General features: G+C 37.9%; 1 protein-coding gene across 4 annotated transcripts in view; it reads left to right on the forward strand.

Moving 5' to 3' along the window:
- LOC108697469 (cartilage acidic protein 1) overlaps positions 1 to 24,417 on the forward strand; it is a 307,659-nt gene that overhangs the window by 148,806 nt on the left and 134,436 nt on the right. For all 4 annotated transcript variants that reach the window (XM_041571030.1, XM_041571029.1, XM_018227528.2 and 1 more), the window contains exon 4: positions 2,655 to 2,791. In XM_041571030.1, the coding sequence (XP_041426964.1) occupies positions 2,655 to 2,791 (137 nt within the window). The remainder of the gene's footprint in view (positions 1 to 2,654; positions 2,792 to 24,417) is intronic.

Genomic DNA, 24,417 nt, shown 5'->3' on the forward strand with positions numbered 1-24,417 from the left:
ACTTTTATCAGCATTTAACTTTAATAAACCACCAGCCCAAATCCCTTCTTGTGTGTGTTGTCTACTGCACAGCACAGAAAGGTAAAAATAAATACTATGTCAATACAGATATCTGTCTAAGTTGCATTTAATAAGTAAAAGTATATTTTTCAACTTACATACAAATTCAGCTTAAGAACAAACTTACAAACCCTATCTCGTACGTAATCCGTGGACTGCCTGTATTTGATATGTTTCCACCCTTAGGTGCAGGGTGAGCAAATGAACCATTTTTGATTATAGGATTATTTAGACTTTTACTATAAGGTCAGTGATATTCCACTGCCCTCCTTTGATTTATTAATAAAGGTCCATTATATCAGGAGGTGATTAATTCTTTCTTGGGCTCTCAGTTGTGCCCTTCCCACCTCATTCTCCAACCCCAGTCCTGTCCTCTTTCCAGTGTCGGACTGGCCCACCGGGATACCAGGAAAACTCCAGTTGGGCCCAGGGGTCAGTGGGCCTCTTGCTTCTAACCATTTGACCTATTTTATGGTCATTCCCTATTTCTTTATCAGAAGAAAGAGACTTAATAATGGAAGAATATAGTATAGTATGCCGAGTAAAGAGATTAGGAGAATAAAGAGGTTGAGTGAGGAGAGGAGGTATAGTAGTTTGGAAAGTGGGCCCACAGTCTAAGGTTCTCAGGTGGGCCCCTGGCATTCCAGTCCGACGCTGGTTGCATGCGACAATACAAATGGGACTTATCTGTCTTCCTCTGGATCAGCTAGCAGTTAGGCAGGTCTCCCATGGAAATAAAAAGGGTGAACTTCGATGCAAACCATCTTTTGTTTCTACTGCATCTGTTACACATAATTATGTAGTAATTTTGCATTCTTTTAAAATGATAACATAAATGGCAATGGCGTGCCCTCCCTCCACTTGTGTTTTATTTTGGGAGTTCTCCTCTCCCTGTGTGAGACCCTCACTGTCACTTGATGTTATGCTTTATATCCTACCCACCCCCCCTCACTTTGCTCTTCATCTCTCAAACATTTGATTTGAAGCTTTCATTTTGCTTCATAATCTGAGTGAGGATATCTGTCTTCCCTTCAACAGAATATAGTTTTGTAGATAGACAAATGAAAAAATATATAGAATAATTACTTTTATGCATTGACTTTCAATTCCAATTTTATTCCTTTTGCCTAGACCTTAGAAATGCTGATAAAGTTATCAGATAGGAATATTCCTGGCAGTACCTTTATTACATTCAGAAACAATGTTATTACGTTCTGTTCTCGGCACCAGCCAGGTGGGCTTTGTAAGGGCAAGTTCAATGATTTTAATAAGAGCCAAGAAATGGGAAGAAAACCTGTTTATTATCCTATTAATTTATTAAATTTGTTGTCATTTCTTAATCAGAAAGCAGCAAACTGTGCAGATACTAATAAACTGTAAGTTGTATCTTTTGTGGGAGGTGCAGTGATGTTTGTGTCGAGCAGTGTCAGACTGGGACACCAGGGGCCCACCTAAAAACCTTAGACCAGGAGCCAACCAAAGAACCATAGACCAGGGGCCCACTCTCAGTACTATTATTCTTCTTCTCCTCACTCAACCTATATTCTCCTAGTCTCTTTTCTTTACATACTATAATCTATTATTACATCTATTTAGCCTCTTTGTTCTCATAGAAATTGGGAATGGTAATGAAATAGGCCAAATGTTTAGCAGCACAAAGGCCCATAGACACCTGGGCCCAACGGGAGTTTTCCTGGTTTCCCGGTGGGCCAGTCCAACACTGTTGTCCAGTGTATCCCTGTGTGATCATGGGGTTTGTTGCCACCCATTGAACTATACCTACATACAGGTTGTATGCCTAGCATCTGTGCTCTGGTTGTGTTAATTATTTATAGAGGAGATGCACTTAATCCCAGGTTCAGTTTTAACTTTTTACAGCAAGATTCGGATTCAAGCAAATCCAAGTTCCTGACCGAACAAAATCACACAATCAAGAAAATCACATCATTTTTTCAGTGCGTTATGTACATAGCTCCCCGGTTTCCCTTCCCTAATTATTATATGCAAAGTAGGGTTCCAATTCAGCCAAACCTTTACTAAAGATTCTGGATTTGGCCGAATCCCTAAAAAATGGATTTGGTGCATTCCTATTTGATCTTGCATTTTTATATTCAAAGTGGCAAACATGATACATTTCAGAATTAACACAGAGCCCCACTAGTCTATCCCCACCCCTGCCTTTTGATAAATTACTTGTCAATATATGGTGTCCAACAATCCACTCATTTAGTGCTTCTTAAATTAACTTTCCCCCTATGGCTGTGCAGAAAATGTTGTGAGCAGAGGAGAGACATATGTTGCTCAGTTCTAAGCAGAGAAATGTCACAAGACATTCCTTTTCTCACAAACTTAAACTTTCTACTGACTGGTTACCATCAGCTGAAATGACCAGCAGGTGGTGCTGTTTCAGAGTGATTCTGTTTGTGACAACTGCTGATAACTGCTGAGAAAAAAAATGTATATTGCAAAAGCACCGATAAGAGCACTTTGCATATATACAGTATATACACCACTTTTTAAAATAGCAGATTTCCTCAAACTCTTAAAATGTTGTGGATGGATAGAGACAATTAGTATTTTCTATTTATTTGCAGGTATAGCAACATACAACGACAAGCTGTTTACATTTCGAAATGGGCGCTGGGAGGACCTTTTTAGTGATGAGGTGAATCTCAAGAGGGGAGTAGCCAATCGGTTTTCCGGACGCTCAGTGGCTTGCATAGACAGAAAGGTAAGAGCACCTTCCATATATCAGAAAAATGCAGAATGAAGGGAGTAAAGGTGTAAAGGTGATTTATGTGCAAAATACTGTACATCTTTATAATTATTTGCAGAAGAGCAATGATAATAATTACATTTTAAATACCGTAAGTGGAGATTGGACTTAAAGCCTTCAACTGCTCCGTCTCTCCTCACATTGTGGAACATGTTTATTTCTTCATAACCTTGAATGTGTTCCAGCCTCGATACTTACATACATAATAAATACATACTGTATGCTCAGAGATATTGAAGCTCTTTTCTATACTTATAATAAACAGTCTCTTCATCGTTTTGCCATGTGCAGCATTGCAAGCAGGAGCTCTTATTTTGCTTGCCACATGATAGAGACTTTGGGTAGGATTTAATATTCATTATTTGCACCATCACATTTGATTGCAGCTTTAAGTTGGATATTTTTGTTACTCCTTTATATAAAGGGCAGAGTTATAGTTCTTTTTGTTCAATCTCCTCGTAAAATTATATGATCAAGGGCTTGCTGTGTGACAATGATATTTATGTGTAGTGTTGAGTTTTGTCTCTGTTGTTCGCTACTGAAAAACAATTGACTGTTTTACGCAAGCGCAGTGTTTTAAAGTTCTTCGGCAATTTACAGACAAAACATTTGCATGAAAAAAACACCAACTAAAACCTGATAAACGTTTATAGAGGTCAATAGGTATTTTCAATGTTCAAGCTATTTTATTTTTTTGAGTTGGTTAAACAGTTACATTTTTATAGAATTCAATTTTGGAACAATTTCATTTTTGTAAACAGTTGCTTTAATGTGATTGTCCAGATTATGATGTCAACACCTTTTGTTTTGTTTTTTAAAACTTGACTTTTTCTCGCTTTATAAAAAAAAAATCTACTAAACTCACAAACCCAAATCTCATCAATTTACAAATACATTTTCTTGAAACATCTGTGCAACAAAAAGTAGCAACAAAATTGAGCTTCAATTTGAAATGTGGGACTTTTTTGAATATGTTAAAGGAACAGTAACACCAACGATTTGAGGTTTAATAAATAAACTTGTTTTAGAGCCATTAAAGGGGTGGTTCACCTTTCAGAAAACGTTTAGTATGATCTAGAGAGTGATATTCTGAGACAATTTGCAAATGGTTTTCATTTTTTATTATTTAAGGTTTTTGAGTTATTTTGCTTTTTATTCAGCAGCTCTTGAATTTGCATTTTAAACAATCTGGTAGCTAGGGTCCCACTTACCCTAGCAACCATGCACTCATTTGAATAAGAGACTGGAATATGTATAGGATAGGCCTGAATAGAAAGATGAGTAAAAAGTAGCAATAACAATACATTTGTAGCCTTACAGAGCATTTGATTTTAGAAGGGGTCAGCGATGCCCATTTGAAAGATGCAGAGAGTCAGAAGAAAAAGGCAAATAACTATAAAACTATAAAAAATAAATAATGAAAACCAATTGAAAAGTTTCTTAGAAAGGGCCATTCTATATTATAGTATAATATACCTTAAAGGTGAACCAACCCTATAACGTGATTGGAGGTTGGTTTAATATAACACATACAAGAATATTACACATTTTATCTATTGAGGCATGATAGGCGGAAGCACTCAAAGTGCATTAGGCAGGGTATGCTGCTTACTTTTAACTTTTAAGAATTAAAGAAGAGCGCTTTTTACTCAAATCCAGTGCTGCTGTGTTTCATCATTATTCTTCCAACTTGTATATTCTGCCGCAAACCTCAACACACAAACTACACATCTGCAGTGCTTTACCGCACCATTATTTTTCATCTGCTCAGTAATTCAGACCATCAGATGTAGGTTAGCTTCTGAAAAATGGATTCCAAACAAAAGTATTCTCCGTATAATAAGTGTGCTAGACTCAATGGCAGGGGTGTCCAAACTTTTGCAACGAGGGCCAGATTTGTTCAGGTGAAAATGTGTGGGGGCCGACCATTCAGCCTGACATCCATTCCGAGGTAGCTAGCTTGCGAACAGGATCATTCACTCCCGGAGATGGACGCATACACGGCGTTTAAGAAGGGGAGAAGTGGAGTCTGTTTGGACTTATTCTCCGTGCCTCATTTAAACAAGAAATCGCGTAGCCGTAATATTTGGGCACATGATTAGTGAAATGATCTGCCACTTGGTCTACGTATATTGTTGCCTGTGTGCTGAAGGTGTTAACAATAGACATATACTGGCACGTAGTGACGCGCCGCTCTCACATACTTCTTTAGTTTACTGTACTGGCATGTCATTTGCACCTTCAGCCCTAAAGCAGTATACGAAAGCGGCACAGTACGTGTCTATTGCTTACTCCTTCAGCACACAGGCAGCAGTACAGACCAAGTGGCAGATCATTTCACTAATCATGTGCCCAAATATTACGGCTACGCAATTCCTGATTGCACTGTGCTGGCGGGCTGCATTATTATTAATTTAATGATGGAGGCTGAGGGCCTGCATTTGGACATGCTTCCTCTATGTCATGTAAATAAGGACCAAATGTAAGTTCTAAGACAAAATAGGGAACTAAATACCAGTGGAAAGGAGAAGTAACTGCAGTGAAATCAGATCTTGTATCCAAGTACATGAAGAGGGATCGTACCGTTTTTCCTTTTCACAAGTGAGACAGTGGGAGGATATACATTATTAAACTTGCTTAAATCTTCTCTTTCCTTTTATATTGTTTTCAGTTGTGTGAATGGTTTCTGTTGATGTTTCTTATAGGAGACTGTGTCCCTTCACATGTTACGTCTTTGTACTTCTGTTCTAAGCAGCAATACAAAAAAAATTAATGATCTATAGTTATTTTAAAAATGTGCTGTATCGTGCGTATCATCTCAAAAGAATGATGCAGCCAAAAATATTTAATTGAACTCTTTTGCTACCTGCTCATTGTTGTACTTTCCTTCATATTTATACGTTTGGTGGAAAAATACATTTATAGCATCCGTTCTTTTCGCAAAAGTGTAGCCAACAAAAGCTCCAACATAGAAACATTTCCTAAAATATCTCTGTTGCTGTAAAACTCACATTATAAAACCAGTTTGCCTAAAATTTTACCCTTTTTTACAATTTGTAATATCAATTGACATAGTTGTTGCCAGTTTTAGAGAAGTGTAAAATAACTGTTATTTTCTGCATTATTTTGGCATATGACCTTTTAGAAATAACAAGATGGGAAGTTGTGTTACTGCAAACATTTTGTTCATACCCGAGTTTTATAAATAGGCAGTTTGTGTTTTAGTGACTTTTAAAGGTGTTTATTCTGGGTCACATCTTTAGAAACAAGCCCCCAAATCTACTAGATTCAACATTTTCAGTGATGTCAACATTTTATTAGTCTACTGAGAAATTAAATATTTCCTTTGCTGCAATAGGTTTCTGCCCTGTGGCAGTTAGTAAATGAGTTAAAAACCCAAATAGACCCATGTAGTACAGATATGGAATCCGTTATCCGGAAACCTGTTATCCAGAAAGCTCCAAATGACAGAAAGGCAGTCTCCCATAGACTTTCTTTTATCCAAATAATACAGCTTTTTCTCTGTAACAATAAAACAGTAACTTGTACTTGGTCCCAACTAAGACATAATTAATCCTTATTGGAAGCAAAAGCAGCCTATGGAGTTTATTTAATGTTAACATGATTTTCTAGAAGACTTGAGGTATGGAAGATCTGTTATCTGGAAAACCCCAAGTCCCTAGCATTCTGGATAACAGGTCCCATACCTATACTGCCATCCCAACCCTTCAAGAGCTCTAAATAAATTAATCTGCAAAACCAGATTCACTAGGAATGCCAATATGATAGCCATCCTGCCAACCAATTCAATTGCTACTTTTTTTTCTTTCAGGGAAAGTAATTGACTGACCAGAGGTTTAAAAAAATTCCAACCTCTATCACGTTCTTCCCTATTTTTCTACCGGTCTTCCAGGTGTTTGTTTTGTTTTAAAGGGGTTGTCCACTTTTTAGTATGATGTCCATACTTTTAGTATGATGTAGAGAGTGATATTCTGAGACAATTTGCCATTGGGTTTCATTTTTTATTTTTTGTGTTTTGAGCTATTTAGCTTTTTATTCATTAGCTCTCCAGTGTGTGATTTCAGCAATCTGGTTGCTAGGATTCAAATTACCCTAGCAACCATGCATTGATTGGAATAAGAGTCTGGAATATGAATAGGAGAGGGTCTGGACAGAATTATCATTTAATAAAAATAGCAATAACAAATGTTCAGCCTAACTGAGCATTTGTTTTTATATGGGGTCAGTGACCCACATTTGAAATCTGGAAAGAGTCAGAAAAAGAAGAATTAAAAAAACGATTAAAAAAAAATGAAGACCAGTTAACTTAAAAGTGAACCACCCCTGATTTTTTTTATCTCCATACATCTTATTATTTTCAGCCAAGGTATTTTTTACTCTTACTTGCCCCCCACCAGCATCATCTATAGCTTTGCCTCTCAGTAGGGGTTGAAGTGCCCCTCTGAAGATTTTTTTTACGTTGCAGTCTAGTTACACTGCTGATCTTTCATTGATCTTAAAAACACTCACAATGGGTGTCATTGAAGTGAAATAGACTACTGCAGTGGGTACAAATGATGTACTTTAATAGCTGCCTATCTCCCCTACTTTACTAAAATTAAATCCTCATGGACATATCCTTAAGATGTCATATTTGCCTAAATTGTGCTTACTGTGGAGTTTGCCTTTAATATTTGATTGGTTGTCATTTCTCTAGGGTTTTCATGGCTCTTGGCATGTGCTACAATCAAGGGTTAATGCCACCAAAGTCCCACATTGAACAGAGTAGGTAATGCTGATGCTCCAATGCATAATTGACATAATCTCCCTGTTGTGATTAAATGGCAACATCAGAGTCTTAATAAATGAGACGTCTCCATGTGTTATAGTGTTATAAAGGAAAACAGAACATTTTGTTGCCGAGATTTTTACATCATTGTGAATAGATGAGCCCGTTGTCTCTGCTATTAATCACTGCTAAACTGCTGTGAGTTGTCTCCTTTGAGAATTTTTAAAGCAATTCAGTTTATGAACGTCTCTTCAACCCTATTGCCTGGTGTGAGATCAGTCATGTTCCTGATAGTTAAAAGCTTCTGTTTAATCATTTTTAAAATTATGCGTACAGGTATGAAGGTGTTCAGTGACTGAGCTGGTCAAATAGACTATTGGCCCGACTCACCTTGTGGGAATGCTGGGCCCCAATTTGATGAATGGGAAACCCAAAACACTGAGTGGGTTGGTGGTAAATTGTGATGCAGGAATTAGGATACAAGATTGGTAACAGCTCATGGTCAAGTGCTACTGGAAAGCAGCAGAGTTTTAGGGCTAACAATCTCCCTTTCCCTTTTCTGCCAGTGGGTGGGCTGGTGCTGGGTAATGGGATGCCCAGGCAGCTGTTGGAGCCCTTTGGCCCATGACAGGTTTGGTGAGGTCTGAGGTTTTGCTGTAAATGCTGGAACATGGGTTGGGCATTTGGGACAGGACTGCAGTGAGTATTCATTGTATGAATAATCAGAAGATGAGAGAGGCTGAAATGGGAAATTTGGGCACTTGTTTTGTGAGCAATAGGCTCCCTCTCAATCGGTTAAAGTGATGTGCCAATGCCCCTTATTGACGGTGCCAAAGTGATTTAAAGCACCACTGCAGAGCGATATTGGCCCAATGGGATTGGGGCCAACCAGGATCTTCCCTAGTATCCCACTCGGACAGTCCATATCTGGATGAATTCCAACTGTATTTTTTTGTTTTGCCTAAGAAGGTACTGCTCTGTTAGACAGCCACTTTGTCTGCTTTGCTGCCAAACTATTAGAAAGTCTTGGCTTCTTTCTCCTTCGCTAGCAGAAAGTAACTAATATAGGAAATATATTGCTCTACAGTAGTGTGTATCTGCACATACAAACACAGTTACCAATATCAGAAAGATTTCCAGGGACACTTTTCTGCTGTACCAATGCTTCATAAAGTGCCTGGTTCTAGGGAACAAGATTTTTGTGATTAGAATGTCTTATAAAAGACTGTTTTGATAAGTTGTTGCAGAGAATCCGCTGCCCTGCTGCTCCGCTTCTCTTCTACAAGTAGGGCAGATTTTGGCATGAAATGCAAAATGTCACGTTTTGGCACCAAAATCTGCCGCTTCTGCCTGAACCCGAGCAGAGACAATGTTTCCGGGTGTAGGCAGAGTAGGAGAAGAAGAGCAGCAGGGGAGTGGATTCACAGCCTGGGTTTCTCTGCAGGCCGAGATCCGCAATTATCTGGCCCCAACCTTACTTTGCAGTTCTTCTCTCTGTTTCACTTCTGATGGTAAATTGCATGTACGCAGTAGGTTGTAACTCAGTAGCCTATTGCTCTACTGCACAAATAGGTGTCACAGTATGCTACACTGATTCAAACACAGAGGACAGTGGGATGGACTTTCCAGTAGACGTTTCTTTAAAAAAATGTATCTACTACCATCATGCCAGAGAATCTTCTCATGGGCCAAGGACCTAGTGGGTCCCAGCCTTTGAGAATTCCCATCAGCCCATCGCATTCTGATTTTCCTAATGGACATATAGATAAGCCTATCTAAAAATGTATACCATTTTGTATTATCTATAATTGATGTAAGAATGGGCCCTAGGACACTGCTACTGTCCATGCTTTGTTGCACAAGTGCCTAATGTATGTATGTGTAGGCCACACAGCTCAAAAGAAACGAGAAAGCTCTCCAAAAATATTACAAAATATCTGTTATTCTTCTAAGGAAAATAATGTAGTTTTATCAGAGCCACAGTGCAGATGGCCTTTTGAAAGAATCAGGCATAGGAGAAAACACCTCCTTATTTGCTAAGTAACTAAGTGGTCCATTTACTAGCTATCAAATTGTGATTTTTGTTCACTAATGATTTGTGGTTTTCCTATATTTCTAAAAAGCTCTAAACATTTGGTATTTATTAACTGAAAAAAACCCACAAAAGCCTTTAAAGGAGAAGGAAAGGCTTGGTGTACTTGGCGGTGCCAAATGTTAGGCTCCCCCAAGTGATTGTATTTACTTACCTGAAACCCCAGGCTTGTGCTCCTATCAGCAGAAAACTGCACCGGCCTGGGGTTATACCAGTGAGCACCACGGAGAGATCTTCCTTCGTCTTCCTCTGTCTGTGCACGGCTGTGCATGCACAGTAGAACAAAAAGCCGAACTTTAACTAAAAAGTTGGCTATTTTGTTTAGCTGCGCATGCGTTTGCCCTGGGAAATTTGAAGAGAGAAGAAGACCGAAGTGGATCGCTCCGTGGTGCTCACTGGTATAACGCCAGGCCGGTACAGTTTTCTGCTGATAGGAGCACTGGCCCGGGGTTTCAGGTAAGTCAATACAATCACTTGGGGGTGCCTTACATTTGCCCCCCCCCAAGTGCACCAAGCCTTTGCTTCTCCTTTAAAGCCAAACTTTGCCCAGTAAAAGTTGTTGAGGTGCTGTAGAAGTCAGTGGGAGGTGCGCTGATCCTATTGAACCATTTTGAAACCAACCAGTTTTATGGGTTTTTTTCTCTACGAATTGTGTGGAAAAACTCAAATTTTCAAGGTATTCTGATTTTTTTGGGGATCAGTCAGATCGTAAATCAATTCAATGACGGTCGTGGTTTTGAGAGTTTAGTCGTGGTTTGAAAAACCTCTAAAATCCGACCTTTAATAAATAAACCTATACAAGTGGTCCTTTTCTACCAGCCTTGAACCCACCAAGGGCTTTATTTAGATGTTTGTTGAGCTTTCAAACTTTACACTAGCCTGACGCATCAATATGTTTATTTTATATAATACACAAAAGCCATGAATATCCTGTAAATTATATCCTTATAAATGGCTCTCAGTGATGTCATCAGTTATAAATGAAGCTTAGTGATGTAATTTTTGGCACATAACTAAAACTTGAGTATAATAATAAATAAAGTTCCCCTTGTTGGAAAATACAGGATGAGGATATTAGATGTAACCATAGAATTCCATGACATAGAACTCCTGGTTGACTTATATTCTTATATTTTACAAGAAAGGGTACTTTATAATTATATTAAATTCAGGGACCCAGTCTCATCTGAGCTTCATCTGAGCTTCAAGAAAGGATGCCAACGTTACACTAATCCTTTAATCCTTTATTTTTAAAAATTGAGTTAAAAGTATATGGGAAGCTTTTACAACCAGAACGAAACATAAAACCCTCTAATTGCTTTTCATATCTTTTACCTCCCAAATGCTAGTATCAAACTAACTTTCCACTAATATTCATTTTCAAAGTAGCTAAAAAATATTACTGGCATAGTTGTAGCTACCTGGGAATTCTGTGTATTAGTATTTGAAATACTCAAAAGAGCTGGTTTAACTATGCACTGATACAGTTAAGCATTACTCATTAATTGATGTATAGTATATAACATATTTTAGGGGCCTTCAATCCAAGAACCTTCAAGAATATGGTTTGTTTAGTATGCATATTTTATAAGTATCACCACCAGGCTACAAATACTTAGCACAGCCTCAGGGTCTGCTGTCTCTGTTATGATCAGTTATCATTTTTGAACAGTTGTGCTCTACTTTCATTGCATGCATTTCCTCAGCAAGAGTTATGCAAACATCCTGAAATAATAAGAGGATACTTACAGTACTACAGGGGTTTAATAGAATACATTGTGCTATATAGCTACCAATTTAAACATCATTAAAAAAAAACATTCTTCAGGGGGCTTTTAACATTGTCCAATGCATGGTTGAAATAATAAACTGACTCAATTTGTGCCGCATGTATCAAAAAATAACCCCCTAATGTGCTGTAAAATTACAATCATCAAGATGAAGCATTGAAATCCTCTTCTCTATCTATATCCTTAATATCATTGTCCGTGACGTAAATCTGCATGTCTCTATTGCCAGTTTACGCTACTGGCATCCTGATTATTATTCTTCATTATTTTTTTGTACTTTGCCGACTTTCACAACCCCCCAAGTGGCTACAGTTCTACTTTAGTAACCAAGAGAGAGGCTGCAAGTAATTCTAATCAGGTTATGATTCCGATGTCATTTTCCAAAGGCATTCACTCCTCTAAATCATTCCTCAAACATATTTCCATTTTTATTTACATAGGAAACAGCGTCTCTGTTTCGGGCAGGCTAGTTGAAAGTGATTAATAGGGGATCGAAACCCTTCATAAAACTGTCTCATAGTTCCTCCTAGTTCTCTAGAGTACATGACCAAAAACGTAATTACTTAAATAAAACTCAAAGGGATCCTGTCATCGGAAAACATGTTTTTTTCAAAATGCATCAGTTAATAGTGCTACTCCAGCAGAATTCTGCACTGAAATACATTTCTCAAAAGAGCAAACAGTTTTTTTATATTCAATTTTGAAATCTGATATGGGGCTAGACATTTTGTCAATTTCCCAGCTGCCCCTGGTCATGTGACTTGTGCCTGCACTTTAGGAGAGAAATGCTTTCTGGCAGGCTGCTGTTTTTCCTTCTCAATAACTGAATGTGTCTCAGTGGGACATGGGTTTTTACTATTGAGTGTTGTATTAGATCTACCATGTAGCTGTTATCTTGTGTTAGGGAGCTGCTATCTGGTTACCTTCCCATTGTTCTTTTGTTTGGCTGCTGGGGGGAAACAAGAGGGGGTGATATCACTCCAACTTGCAGTACAGCAGTAAAGAGTGATTGAAGTTTATCAGAGCACAAGTCACATGACTTGGGGCAACTGGGAAATTGACAAAATGTCTAGTACCCATGTCAGATTTCAAAATTGAATATAAAAAAATCTATTTGCTCTTTTGAGAAATGGATTTCAGTGCAGAATTCTGCTGGAGCAGCACTATTAACTGATTAAATGTTTAAATGTTTTTTCCCATGACAGTATCCCTTTAAATAGTGTTTAATTTACTTGTATAATATGTGTCATGCTAGTACCTTATCAGCCACCATCTACAAGGAAAGGTTCCAAGCAGTGGTGTAACTAAATATCACTGGGCCCCACAGCAAATAATTTTATAGGCCCCAAAAATGTCTAGAGATTGACCTGTTTTACCAAGTTGTATTGAATTTGTATATGAATTAGAGCCTCGTGGGGCCCCTATACCTTCTGGGCCCTCCTGCAGCCGCAGGGTCTGCTTCCTCTATAGTTACGCCCCTGGTTCCAAGCTAGGAAACTCACGAACCGCATCTGTAAAGGTGGCCATAGATGCAAAGATCCGCTCGTTTGGCCACATCGCCAAACAAGCGGATCTTTCCCCGATATGCCATTAACAAGCATGGCTATATCGGGGGTAGTCTGATTGTTCGGCACACGCCACACATCCTCGATTCGTACGATAGGATCCGTGTGTCTATGGCCACCTTAAGGAACAGCTCCAAGCTAGGAACTCAGCCATCACTTACAAGAAAGTACTTTACGCTTTAGGCATAACAGTCATCATCTACAAAACAGGAACCAGCTACAGAGAATAGCTTCAAGCTTGGGACTCATTAGCCACCATTTACAGGAAAAGATTTATGCTAGTAACCCATTAGCCACCATCTACAGGGCTCCAAATTAGGGATTCATCAGCAACTATCTTTAAGAGGGACGTCAAATCTAAGGCCACACCAGCATTTTTCCCAAAATTCTATGTGCCTCCCCTAGGAGGACCAGTTCCACAGTTTAGAAACGACTGGTCTGGTCAAGACAACAATTCCTGTCTTGTAGTGTACCCAAGACTCCACATTGGAGAAGTCTCATACTCTTCTCCTTTGCAACACAAATTTCACTTTTTTTTCTTATAGAAGAAACAAATCCTTAATAAAAAAAAAACCCTACCCCCTACCCTACATAGACCCCCTTCCCTCCTCCTCCCCAGCATAGCTGCTCCCCTGGGCAAATGCCCCTAATTCTTTACTTACCCCTCTGTGCAGATTCTGTCTAGCAGAGTTCCTAAAAGCATCTTCTTCTTGTCGGTAATCTTCGGAATGACACCGGCATAACAGCGCATTTGCAGTTGGAGCAATTTTGCGCATGCCGAAACGCCGGTCTCATTCCAAAGATTACCGAAGCAGCTGAAGATGGCGCCAGTGAACTCTACAGGACAGAATCTGCAAGGAGGGGTAAGTAAATGATTAGGGGCATTTGCCCGGGGTAGCAACTAGGCTGGGGGGGAAGAAGGAGGGAGGGGGGTCTATGTAGGGTAGGGGGGTAGGGTTTTTTTTTATTAAGGGTTTGTTTCTCCTTTAAAGGAGAAGGAAAGGAGGAAAACCATACCTTGCTCATAATATAGTACTCCCCCAGACCTCCTGAACCGCTATATTGGAATTGCCATTGCGCTGATGAAATCCGTTATAACCGATGTTACTGTGCGCAACGGTTCAATATGCACGCAGGCGCCATATTAGTGCAGGTGCGCCCTCTTCCTGTACTTCTTAGTTATTAATGCGCATGCGCAAGAAAAAAAAACAATCGCATATGCTGATTACTATGCGCGTCATCATGGCTTGAGGAAAGGAAGCGCCCACTGTACTTGCGCAGTGGATGTTAATTGTACACAATGCACATCGAGGCTGCCTCTGGCAGCCTGAAACAAGATGCCTCTGCAAAGCGTGACGTCACCCCACTGTGCCACTGCAGTCTGCGTTTGAGAGCAACAGCTTACTGTCCATTGAACGGATTAATATTTTCAAAGGCTGTGTAAGTACTATTTGTAAAAGCCTTTGATTAGAGGCCTATTTATCCTTTGCCTTTCCTTCTCCTTTAAGAATTGAAATATTTGTATGTTTTGGGTTATTTCTATTAATGTGTTCATAATTTAGTATCTTCAAATAAATATTTATATGAAAGACTAGTTCTCGAATGCATTAAATATAGCAATTTAAACAGGCTTTACAGAAAAAAAAATCATCATTTATCGAGTGATTTAACATAGTCAAGGCTTCAGTTAAAATATCTGTTGAAAGCGTGAAGCGCTATTGATTTTTAGAAAATAATTTGTTCTTACTAGAAATAAGTGATATAAGATTGCTGCTGGGAGACAGCTGTCTTGTCAGCATTAACCGAATATATTGCTTATTATTAGTAGTAGTGTTAGTACAGGTATGGGATCCGTTATCCGGAAACTCGTTATCCAGAAAGCGCCGAATTACGGAAAGGCCGTCTCCTATAGATTCCATTATAATGAAATAATCCACATTTTTAAAAATGATTTCCTTTTACTCTGTAATAATAAAACAGTACTTTGTACTTGACCTAAACGAAGATATAATTAATCCTGATTGGAAGCAAAACCAGCCTATTGGGTTTATTTAATGTTTACATGATTTTCTAGTAGGCTTAAGGTATGAAGATCCAAATTACAGAAAGATCCTTATCCGGAAAACCCCAGGTCCCAAGCATTCTGGATAACAGGTCCCATACCTGTAGTATTAATGATACAACCATTACAATAACATTTTACCCAGCAAATTTAAAAGGGTCATTAATCATACATAAAGCTTTCAGTTTCAGTCCCTTCTTCAAAAATAGACAAGGGGTAGTGGCGACCTGATCAGACGTTTTCCCTGCTGCTTTGTACTAACATCAGTATTCTGACCGCATTCAGCTCCTTTACATAGCAGATTGGCAAATTACCAAGCAGCAACATGGGGAAAGACAGAAACAAATCCAAGCCTGAAAATCGACTGGACTAGTACCAACATGCATCCCAAGATGCCGACCAGGCCACAGATTTGGATCTGCCTTCCCCAGGTTCAGGCTTCCAATGTGTAAAAAGCCTTTATTGCAACATTTGGCCTCTGATCATGCAAGGTTTCTGGCCTAATCTCGGCCCTTTATCAAGCTACTGATTAGTACATTGTTACAATTTATAGTGTTCTCCCACAGTGCCATCTAGTGGCTTCTTTACAAAATGTATCAACAGATCCTCAATAAAAAACATACATTGTTACAAAACAGACTGTGTCACTTATCTATTTCTTGCACGACTATCCTTCTATTTCTGTGTCTAACTGGATCTGTTTTTTCTTACAAATCTGTCTTGGTAATTTCTAGACTCATCCATAATATAAGAGATAAATTAATGACACCATTAAAATCAATACTCAACCATTGTTAAGAACAAGAAATTATCTGAATATCGGGTGCAAATCATATTCACGATTAAGGCCATGGGGTTCTAGGCTTTCCAAAGTGCGAATCCATTTAGCTTCCTTAGTTAAGAGCTCTTTTGTTCTATCGCCACCTCTGCGTAATATTGGTACACTATCTATTCCCCAGTTTCAGACCATAGTGCCTTTACTGCTCCTAATGGAAACTACTCTCCACTATTAAGGGGATCCAGGTGTCCATGACTGCACAGTTAGAGACTATGAAAATCAAGCTAACTTCATCTTGGAATGTGCAGGGTCTGAACTCCAAATTCAAGAGGGCTATAGTATTTGACTATATTAATAAGCCTGATCGTCCCCTGCTGCAGGAGACCCACCTTAGGGGCCAGGAACTACTTGCCCTTAAAATAAATATGGTTTAATCAGGCCTTCCCAAGCCCCTCACTCCACGTATCCCAGGGGAGTTCTTCTAAAAATAATATTTCTGTCCAAATCAGTAGATCTTGCAGCAGCAAAACACGGCTATATCCAATATGAAACAATGCAAGATTCTGTATGCAACTCAATGTGGTGCTCTATCCAAAAACTCTGCTGCCTCCAGTCTCAACTATCCATGTATATAAGAAAAATCAGATGGCACACACTCCAGCAATTGTGCTAAATCATCGTTGTGGTTTATTTGAGATTTCCACACAACGTTTTAGAGGTACAACCTCCTTTCTCAAGTGCTCTCACATGTGTAACTCAGCTCACAGGTATATTAAGATAAAGGGATGTACAACTCCTCCCCTCCAATGAAGTGACATCACAACATGCATATATACATATATTGAAAGCAATATTAAACAATATTACATCATTACCTGTGTAGTGACTCAAAGTGCTTAATCATTATGTCCATCTGTGATTCAAATATTAAGGTGAAAAGAGGCTGTGTACTTCCATAAGACAACAAGGCTTTTCTTGTGACTGTGAAAATAAAATAACATAAAAGTATATTCCCACAAAGGGGTTAATAAAAAGTCACTATCCATCCAAATTACATTAGAAAAAGGCATTACAAATTCAGAAGAAGCTGGAATAACTAAGATGTTCATTCAGTCCCATAGGGACCATGGTATTCAGTTTGTCAATCCACATAATTTCTTTCTGGAGTAACAATCGATTGTAGCCACCCCCTCTAGGGGGCACACACACTATTTGTAGGACCAACCATCATGGGTTCTCCTTTGTTAATAGGCACAACCCAATTAATTAAAAGGCTTTACAAAATATAGGTGTGTATTTAACAGAATTTGGGTAGTTAAAGCACATAGAGTACAGGTATGGGATCCGTTATCTGGAAACCAGTTATACAGAAAGGTCCAAATTATGGAAAGATTATCTCCCATACACTCCATTTTATCCAAATTATCCAAATTTCTTTTGGATAATTTTCTTTTTTCTTTTTCTCTGTAATAATAAAACAGTGTACCTTGTACTTGATCCAAACCAAGATATATTAATCCTTATTGGAAACAGAACCAGCCTATTGGGTTTATTTAATGTTTACTTGATTTTCTAGTAGGGTATGAAAGATCCGTTATCCAGAAAGCCCCAGGTCCTGATCATTCTGGACAACAGGTCCCATACCTGTATACAGATTGTAATGCACTTATTGTATATAGTATGTAATGCATTACTTAGTTATCCTCTGTGTGGGTTCAGAACAATGTATGGTACAGTTTAATTAATTCCCCCTGTGAATGTTAAAGGGCAAGCTAATGCCAAAATAAAAATTTGCCTAATAAAAGAAAACATAACTCTAAGCAACTTTCCAATATACATTTATTACACATTTTCAGTGCTTTTTGGAAAAAACAATTTCTATTGAATGCAGCGTTTGCTTAACTCCTGCTTGTTACTTTTTAAACAGTGTTGCAAAAAAGCAAGACATATAACACTAACTTAGTGTAAACACATTAGGATCCAGCAAAACATGTTAAATAAAGTTCACGTAAGGGAAATTCTAATACATTTCCAGTTCATTAATTATGCAGAAACATTGCAAATAAACGATAAACTAAAAGGCTAGTATAAAAAATTCATAAGACTAAAAGCAGAGCATCGTGGCAAAATAAAGAAGTGCAGTATGGAAAAGGACAAAACATGTATCTTGTGTTCTTCAAAGGTGCTAAGCTTCAATCTACCATCTATTTGCCCCTAAAGAGGCCTGGCCAGATACTGTGTCATTCCATAGAATTAAAGAATTGCTCAACACTACATTTTGGCAAACATTCACCGTAGCTTAAGTATACAATAGTATAGATTAAATAGTATATAATAATATTCTGCCCAGAGTTATCATCTTCTGGCTTGTGTTTATGACATGCTGCATTAGTAATAAAATACTATAATAATATGCTTAGCGAACCACTTCTACTGTAAATACTCTGGTTTGCTAATCTCTTTACTTAAGGGTCAGGGCACACTGGCAAATTCGGAGAGATTAGTCGCCCGGCAGCAAATCTCCTCTTCAACAAATTTGCTCAGACAACGCTAATTTACTAAAATGCAAAGTTGCGTCCAGGGCGCCGAACGCTGGTGAATTTTCACGAGCATTACTTCGAAATCAAAGCGAAGATGCACTAGCGTTCAATTATGCCTAGGGAAACTTTGTTGAAGGTCTTTGCTTAGGCGAATTTGCATATGGTGGAAATTATAAAGTTGAATGTTTCAGCAAAAACTTCACATTACACAAGTCCAGGGAACCTTAATAAAGACAATTGAGTTGTTATAATGTCCTACACATGAGCCCACTGTATTGTTTATGTTCCATATGTTAGAAAATGTATGGGGGAACCCGGTTACCCCAGAAAAAAGGACTTTAAGGACTTTTGCAGGCTATCACTCTGAAAAAAAGACGCTATTGTTTTTTGGGACTTTTTACACTAAAAATATGAAGATCTATGCACTCCAGTGCACTTCGCCTGGTCTGAGCTGCAAAAGTAAGTCTGGGAAAAGAGGTAATGTTCAGTAAAATCCGCATCTTAGTGAATTTGCGGAGTAACGTCCATTCGCCAGAGCGAAAATTAGGCTGCCGATAGAATGCAAATGAGTGCTAGTGTCTGTCTCTTTCGCTAGCGAAGTTACGCCTGCGCCATTAGTAAATCAGCAAACTGTCTGAAAGCGGAAACGCCGGTGAATTGTCGCCAGCGTTAGTTACTTCGTCCTATAGTAAATCTGTCACTTTGTACTTTTTTTGGGCCTAAAGTTTCCACTGTCTCTCATTGTATTTAATGTATTTTCGGGGCCACTACTTCTCCAACTCGTTGTATAATATATTTATGATCTTTAGTTATTGTTCATAGAAGCCACTGTACTTTACTGTACAAGTTAATTGAGGCTAATGGCAGATTGGACAGTTTGTCCATAGTGTATTTAAGCTGGCAGAGAAATGTCTGAAGCCACCCTAAATAATTGTGAAGCAGTATAGGCTCTTTTGCCTGTTCGCTAAATTTCTAATATTCAGGACAATAGCAGCAGTGCCATTAGCCCATGGAGGCACGATCAGTTCAAGCAGCTTAATCCTTTAGCAGAGGTGTCAGGGAGATGTCATCCTGTTACCGTCCCATTGTTCGGTTGATAGCCTACTTAAGAGGTACTGTAAGGCAAGGGAGGGGGAATGTCACTACAAATTTTCATACAGCAGTAAAGAATAACTGAAGTTAATCAGAGCACAAGTCACATGGCTGGGACACCTGAGAAACTGACAGTATGTCAACCCCCATGTCAAAATTCTAAATTAAAAGAAAAATAATTTCAGTGCAGAATTCTGCTGGAGCAACACTATAAACTGGTGTGTTTTGAAAAAAAAACATGTTTTCCATGACAGTATGCTGTAATTTGGTGATCCTAATTATGCAAAGATCCAGGTAATTGAGCTTTCTGATCTTTCCCAAGCATTCTGGATTCTGGATATACCTGTATTACTAAGCAGCTGCACACATACATTTCATAAGTGGTTGAAAGTGCCTTTTTGTTGAAAATTCACTAAACCTCTTGTTTGTAAACCAAAAAAGTAAGGTTCCGCAAAAAGATTCCTTTTCTGCCTCACTTACCTTTATTACATGTAATATCCCCAGTTGTTCCTTATCCATTATCTGTAAGAGGCCAGTGCTTTTTTTCCCCTCAAGAAATATTTCTCTTGTATCACTGTATCCACCAAGAAGTGGAACACGATTAAATGCAATTGTATGTGCTAGATAATTCTATCCGGTTACAGAGAAGTGGATTTAATTACAAAATGAACTGATGTGTATTATGACAGTAGAGATCCTGCATCAGTCTCTAGCCCATAATAAACACTGTCCTGTGCCACTAGTGATTAAAGAACTAATTATTGACTCAATTAGTGCCTTAGGGAAAATGATTTGAGGGAAAAGAATTTTACAATCTCTTCGACTGTCTAGAATGATATGGTAGAATAACCTTATTAGCCTGCGAGAGGAAGGTAACTGATACAGTTTAGATTATTAAATTTGCTCCTGTATTAAATGGAAAACATACCCAATCAATAGGTATTCTTTATCTTCCACTGTCTTTTCTGTCAAAGACAATGAAGTGTGAGGGCATGAATTACCAAATGTGCAAAACATTCTCCTTTGCATATTTGCATTGACAGTGGGTTGTTTATGAAAAGTGCCAAAATGGACCAGAATTGAGGTACTTTGAAGTTACACCCATACATAGGTCTTTAGTACAGGTATGGGATCCGTTATCCGGAAAACCATTATCCAGAATTGCAGAAAGGCCATCTCCCATAGACTCCATTTTATCCACATAATCCAACTTTTTAAAAATGATTTCCTTTTTCTCTTTAAAGGAGAAGGAAAGCTCCAAGACAGTTTATTGCCAACAGATAAGCCACAATAGTGCAAGCTAGAACACTATATTTATTCTGTAGAATGCTTTACCATACCTGAGTAAACATGTTTAGACACTGTCTCTGTTTGTTTAGGATAGAAGCTGCCATGTAAGCTTGGTGTGACATCACTTCCTGCCTGAGTCTTTCCCTTCTCACAGCTCTGAGCTCAGATTACAGCAGGGAGGGGGAGGGAGGGAGGGGGAGAGGAGCAAACTGAGCATGCTCAAGCCCTGCCCTGGAGGTTTATGCTGAAAACAGGAAGTCTGATACAGAAGCCCGTGTGTACACAACAGAAGGAAAAAAAATGCTGTGTTTCTGTTGACAGAGCAGCATTACGTTGAGGGTTTACTGGTGTATTTATATAGACCTTTCTGATAAAGCTTACTTAATTTTAGCCTTTCCTTCTCCTTTAATAATAAAACAGAACCTTGTACATGATCCAAACTAAGATCTACTTAATCCTTATTGGAAGCAGAACCAGCCTGTTGGGTTTATTAAATGTTTACATTATTTTTTAGTTATATAGGTGCCCTCCACAAACCTGGGTGCCAAGTAGGGTTACCACCTTTTAATAGAATATTTATCTTACATTTCTATTGTACAAAGTTGCTGGATATGTTGGCACTTTATAAATGTGTGTTAATAATAACAATAATAATTAGCGATGGGTGAATTTGCGTAATTTTTTTTGACGCCGGCGAATTTTTGCGCCCGTTTCACGAATTTATTCACTGGCGACGAATCGCGCAAATTCGCGCCTGGTGAATAAATTCGCCCATCACTAATAATAATGCATTTGTAACATATAATGAACCATAAGAAGTGGCGGAAACCTTTTCCATACACGCTTCAAACACTTTAATGTGGAGTGACTTTATAAAGCCTATTATATGCATATTATGTTTTATATCAAGTTGTGTCTGCATCATGCCAATATGCTTGTGGGATACAAGGTCAAATTGTAATCTATATAAATCACTGGACCTGCACACCCTTTACATTCAAGTATAAAGATAGTGTCACACTGTTTCTTATATATATATATATATATATATATATATATATATATATATATATATATATATATATATATATATATATTTTTCTTGAAATTAGAATTTTTAAAAAAAACAAATATTCCGTTTGAAATGTCACTGCTTCCGGTAAATGGTTTGTTCTAATTTCCATTCTTTATAGACAGGATTATAGTGAATAGTAGGGCTACGAGCCATTGATCCACCCTCTCCAAAGAGCGAACTAGTATTTCATTGTTGGCATGTATATGATCGCAATTCCCATTGCTGAATACAAATGATGGTGCATCTTTTAATCATGCACGTGTGTAATTCCATCTCACCCCTATTGGCCCTGCAGTCTATTTATCAATAAAACTGCCCGCTATGAATGATAGAACAATCAATTTGCTTTTTCCATTTGCATATTTTACATAAAAAAAAACAAAATTCTAGAATAGCTTTATTAAATAGATTAAAGTTGCCTAAATATATTTCTTATCAACTCATATGAAACCAAAGCTGATGGATTCTGCTTCAGTGGAGCTCATCATTTTTTCATTTGAAGTTAGACGTCTATGTACCAAAAGTCTTATACAGATAAATGTAATATTCTATATATCAATGAATACGGTTGAGAAAATTAAATTGCTGAGAAATACTGTCATTTTGCAGTTTTCAGCTGCTGCTATACCTCAACTACCTATGGCTCAGGGCACACTTTGACTTTCAGTGCTCTATCCAGACACTGGTGCAGTTAAAACAGTAATACATTTTATAAACGAATCCCCCCAAAACAAAAACCCACAAAAATGAGTAGGCATTCGCCCATGATGCATGTCATTAACGTGACCACAGACAAGTTATCCAGATTGTTGTATCAACTGTAATGGTTTCTAAATCATTATCATATGGAGTTAAAGGTGGAGAGAGAAATAGTTGTGTTTTTTGCAAGGAAACTTCTGCTTACTTTGAAAACCGGAACGGATACATATCTTTTCCCACAGACTAGTACTTTTACATCTTTTACCTTTCAGAGGAGCAGAATCAGAGAAGCACAAAATGAATATATTGCACTTGTGTGTTCTGTAAATGATCAGAAGATTTGAATTGCCCTCAACAGAAAAAGAAATAGATGCGGTTCGCATCGGAGCTCACCCGGATCAGCTGTGTCTATCCAGTCGCAGCCTTTACGAGACGCCGGTTACTTCGTGCCGGTATCCAGTACAAAATTCATCAGACTCTCGCGTTTTCGGCACAGATCCTGGACATCACTCGGACAACAGCGTTAGATGAAAAAATTCAGGCTTTATTTCATCATACACACAGGTAAGGGTTTAGGCGGTGGGTGTGCACGCTGACTTACGCGTTTCTTGCCGGATCCACCGGCACTTCCTCAGAGTCAGTGAATATCACATGACTCTAGACTTAAATAGCAACAGTGACTGACATCGGTGCTCAAAATACAGGTGCATTCAAATTCATTAGTGATTGATACTTATTATTCATATATCGTTTAAAATAGTGGTAACACGATTAAAGATTAAAAGTTTAAATATTTCTTGACATAACCATGCTTTTCATATCATTTATACAATAAACTGAAACAAACAGCAATGGAAATGTATGTCATAGTGCGGTGAATAATTTAAATAATCAAATAAATATTTGTTATATAAACGTGTTTTATACAAAGCCTTATGTTTAACAAACCATTGTGTTCGTATCTGTACTTTAAAGTGAGCATATAAAATCATTAAATAGATATAAATGAGAAAAATCTTTTAAAACCAAATGTATTCTCTTTAGAGGACTGGTTATGAATTCATGTTCAATTGTATCAATTTATGTATCGTTTTAATCAGTGTATATTGTAACATTCTTTTTTTGTAACCAGTTGCAACTTTTTAACCATTGCTTTTTGTCTAATATCATCTTTGGAGCAGGAACAATATAGTAAAAAATTATTTTTGGAATACATTTGGTTTTAAAAGATTTTCTCATTTATATCTATTTAATGATTTTATATGCTCACTTTAAAGTACAGATACGAACACAATGGTTTGTTAAACATAAGGCTTTGTATAAAACACGTTTATATAACAAATATTTATTTGATTATTTAAATTATTCACCGCAATATGACATACATTTCCATTGCTGTTTGTTTCAGTTTATTGTATAAATGATTTGAAAAGCATGGTTATGTCAAGAAATATTTAAACTTTTAATCTTTAATCGTGTTACCACTATTTTAAACGATATATGAATAATAAGTATCAATCACTAATGAATTTGAATGCACCTGTATTTTGAGCACCGATGTTGCTATTTAAGTCTAGAGTCATGTGATATTCACTGACTCTGAGGAAGTGCCGGTGGATCCGGCAAGAAACGCGTAAGTCAGCGTGCACACCCACCGCCTAAACCCTTACCTGTGTGTATGATGAAATAAAGCCTGAATTTTGCATCTAACGCTGTTGTCCGAGTGATGTCCAGGATCTGCGCCGAAAAGCGAGAGTGTGATGAATTTTGATTTGAATTGCCCTGTTTGCTCTTAGAAAAAAGTACGAC

The sequence above is a fragment of the Xenopus laevis genome, chromosome 7S, assembly GCF_017654675.1.
Source record: "Xenopus laevis strain J_2021 chromosome 7S, Xenopus_laevis_v10.1, whole genome shotgun sequence".
Taxonomy (NCBI): domain Eukaryota; kingdom Metazoa; phylum Chordata; class Amphibia; order Anura; family Pipidae; genus Xenopus; species Xenopus laevis.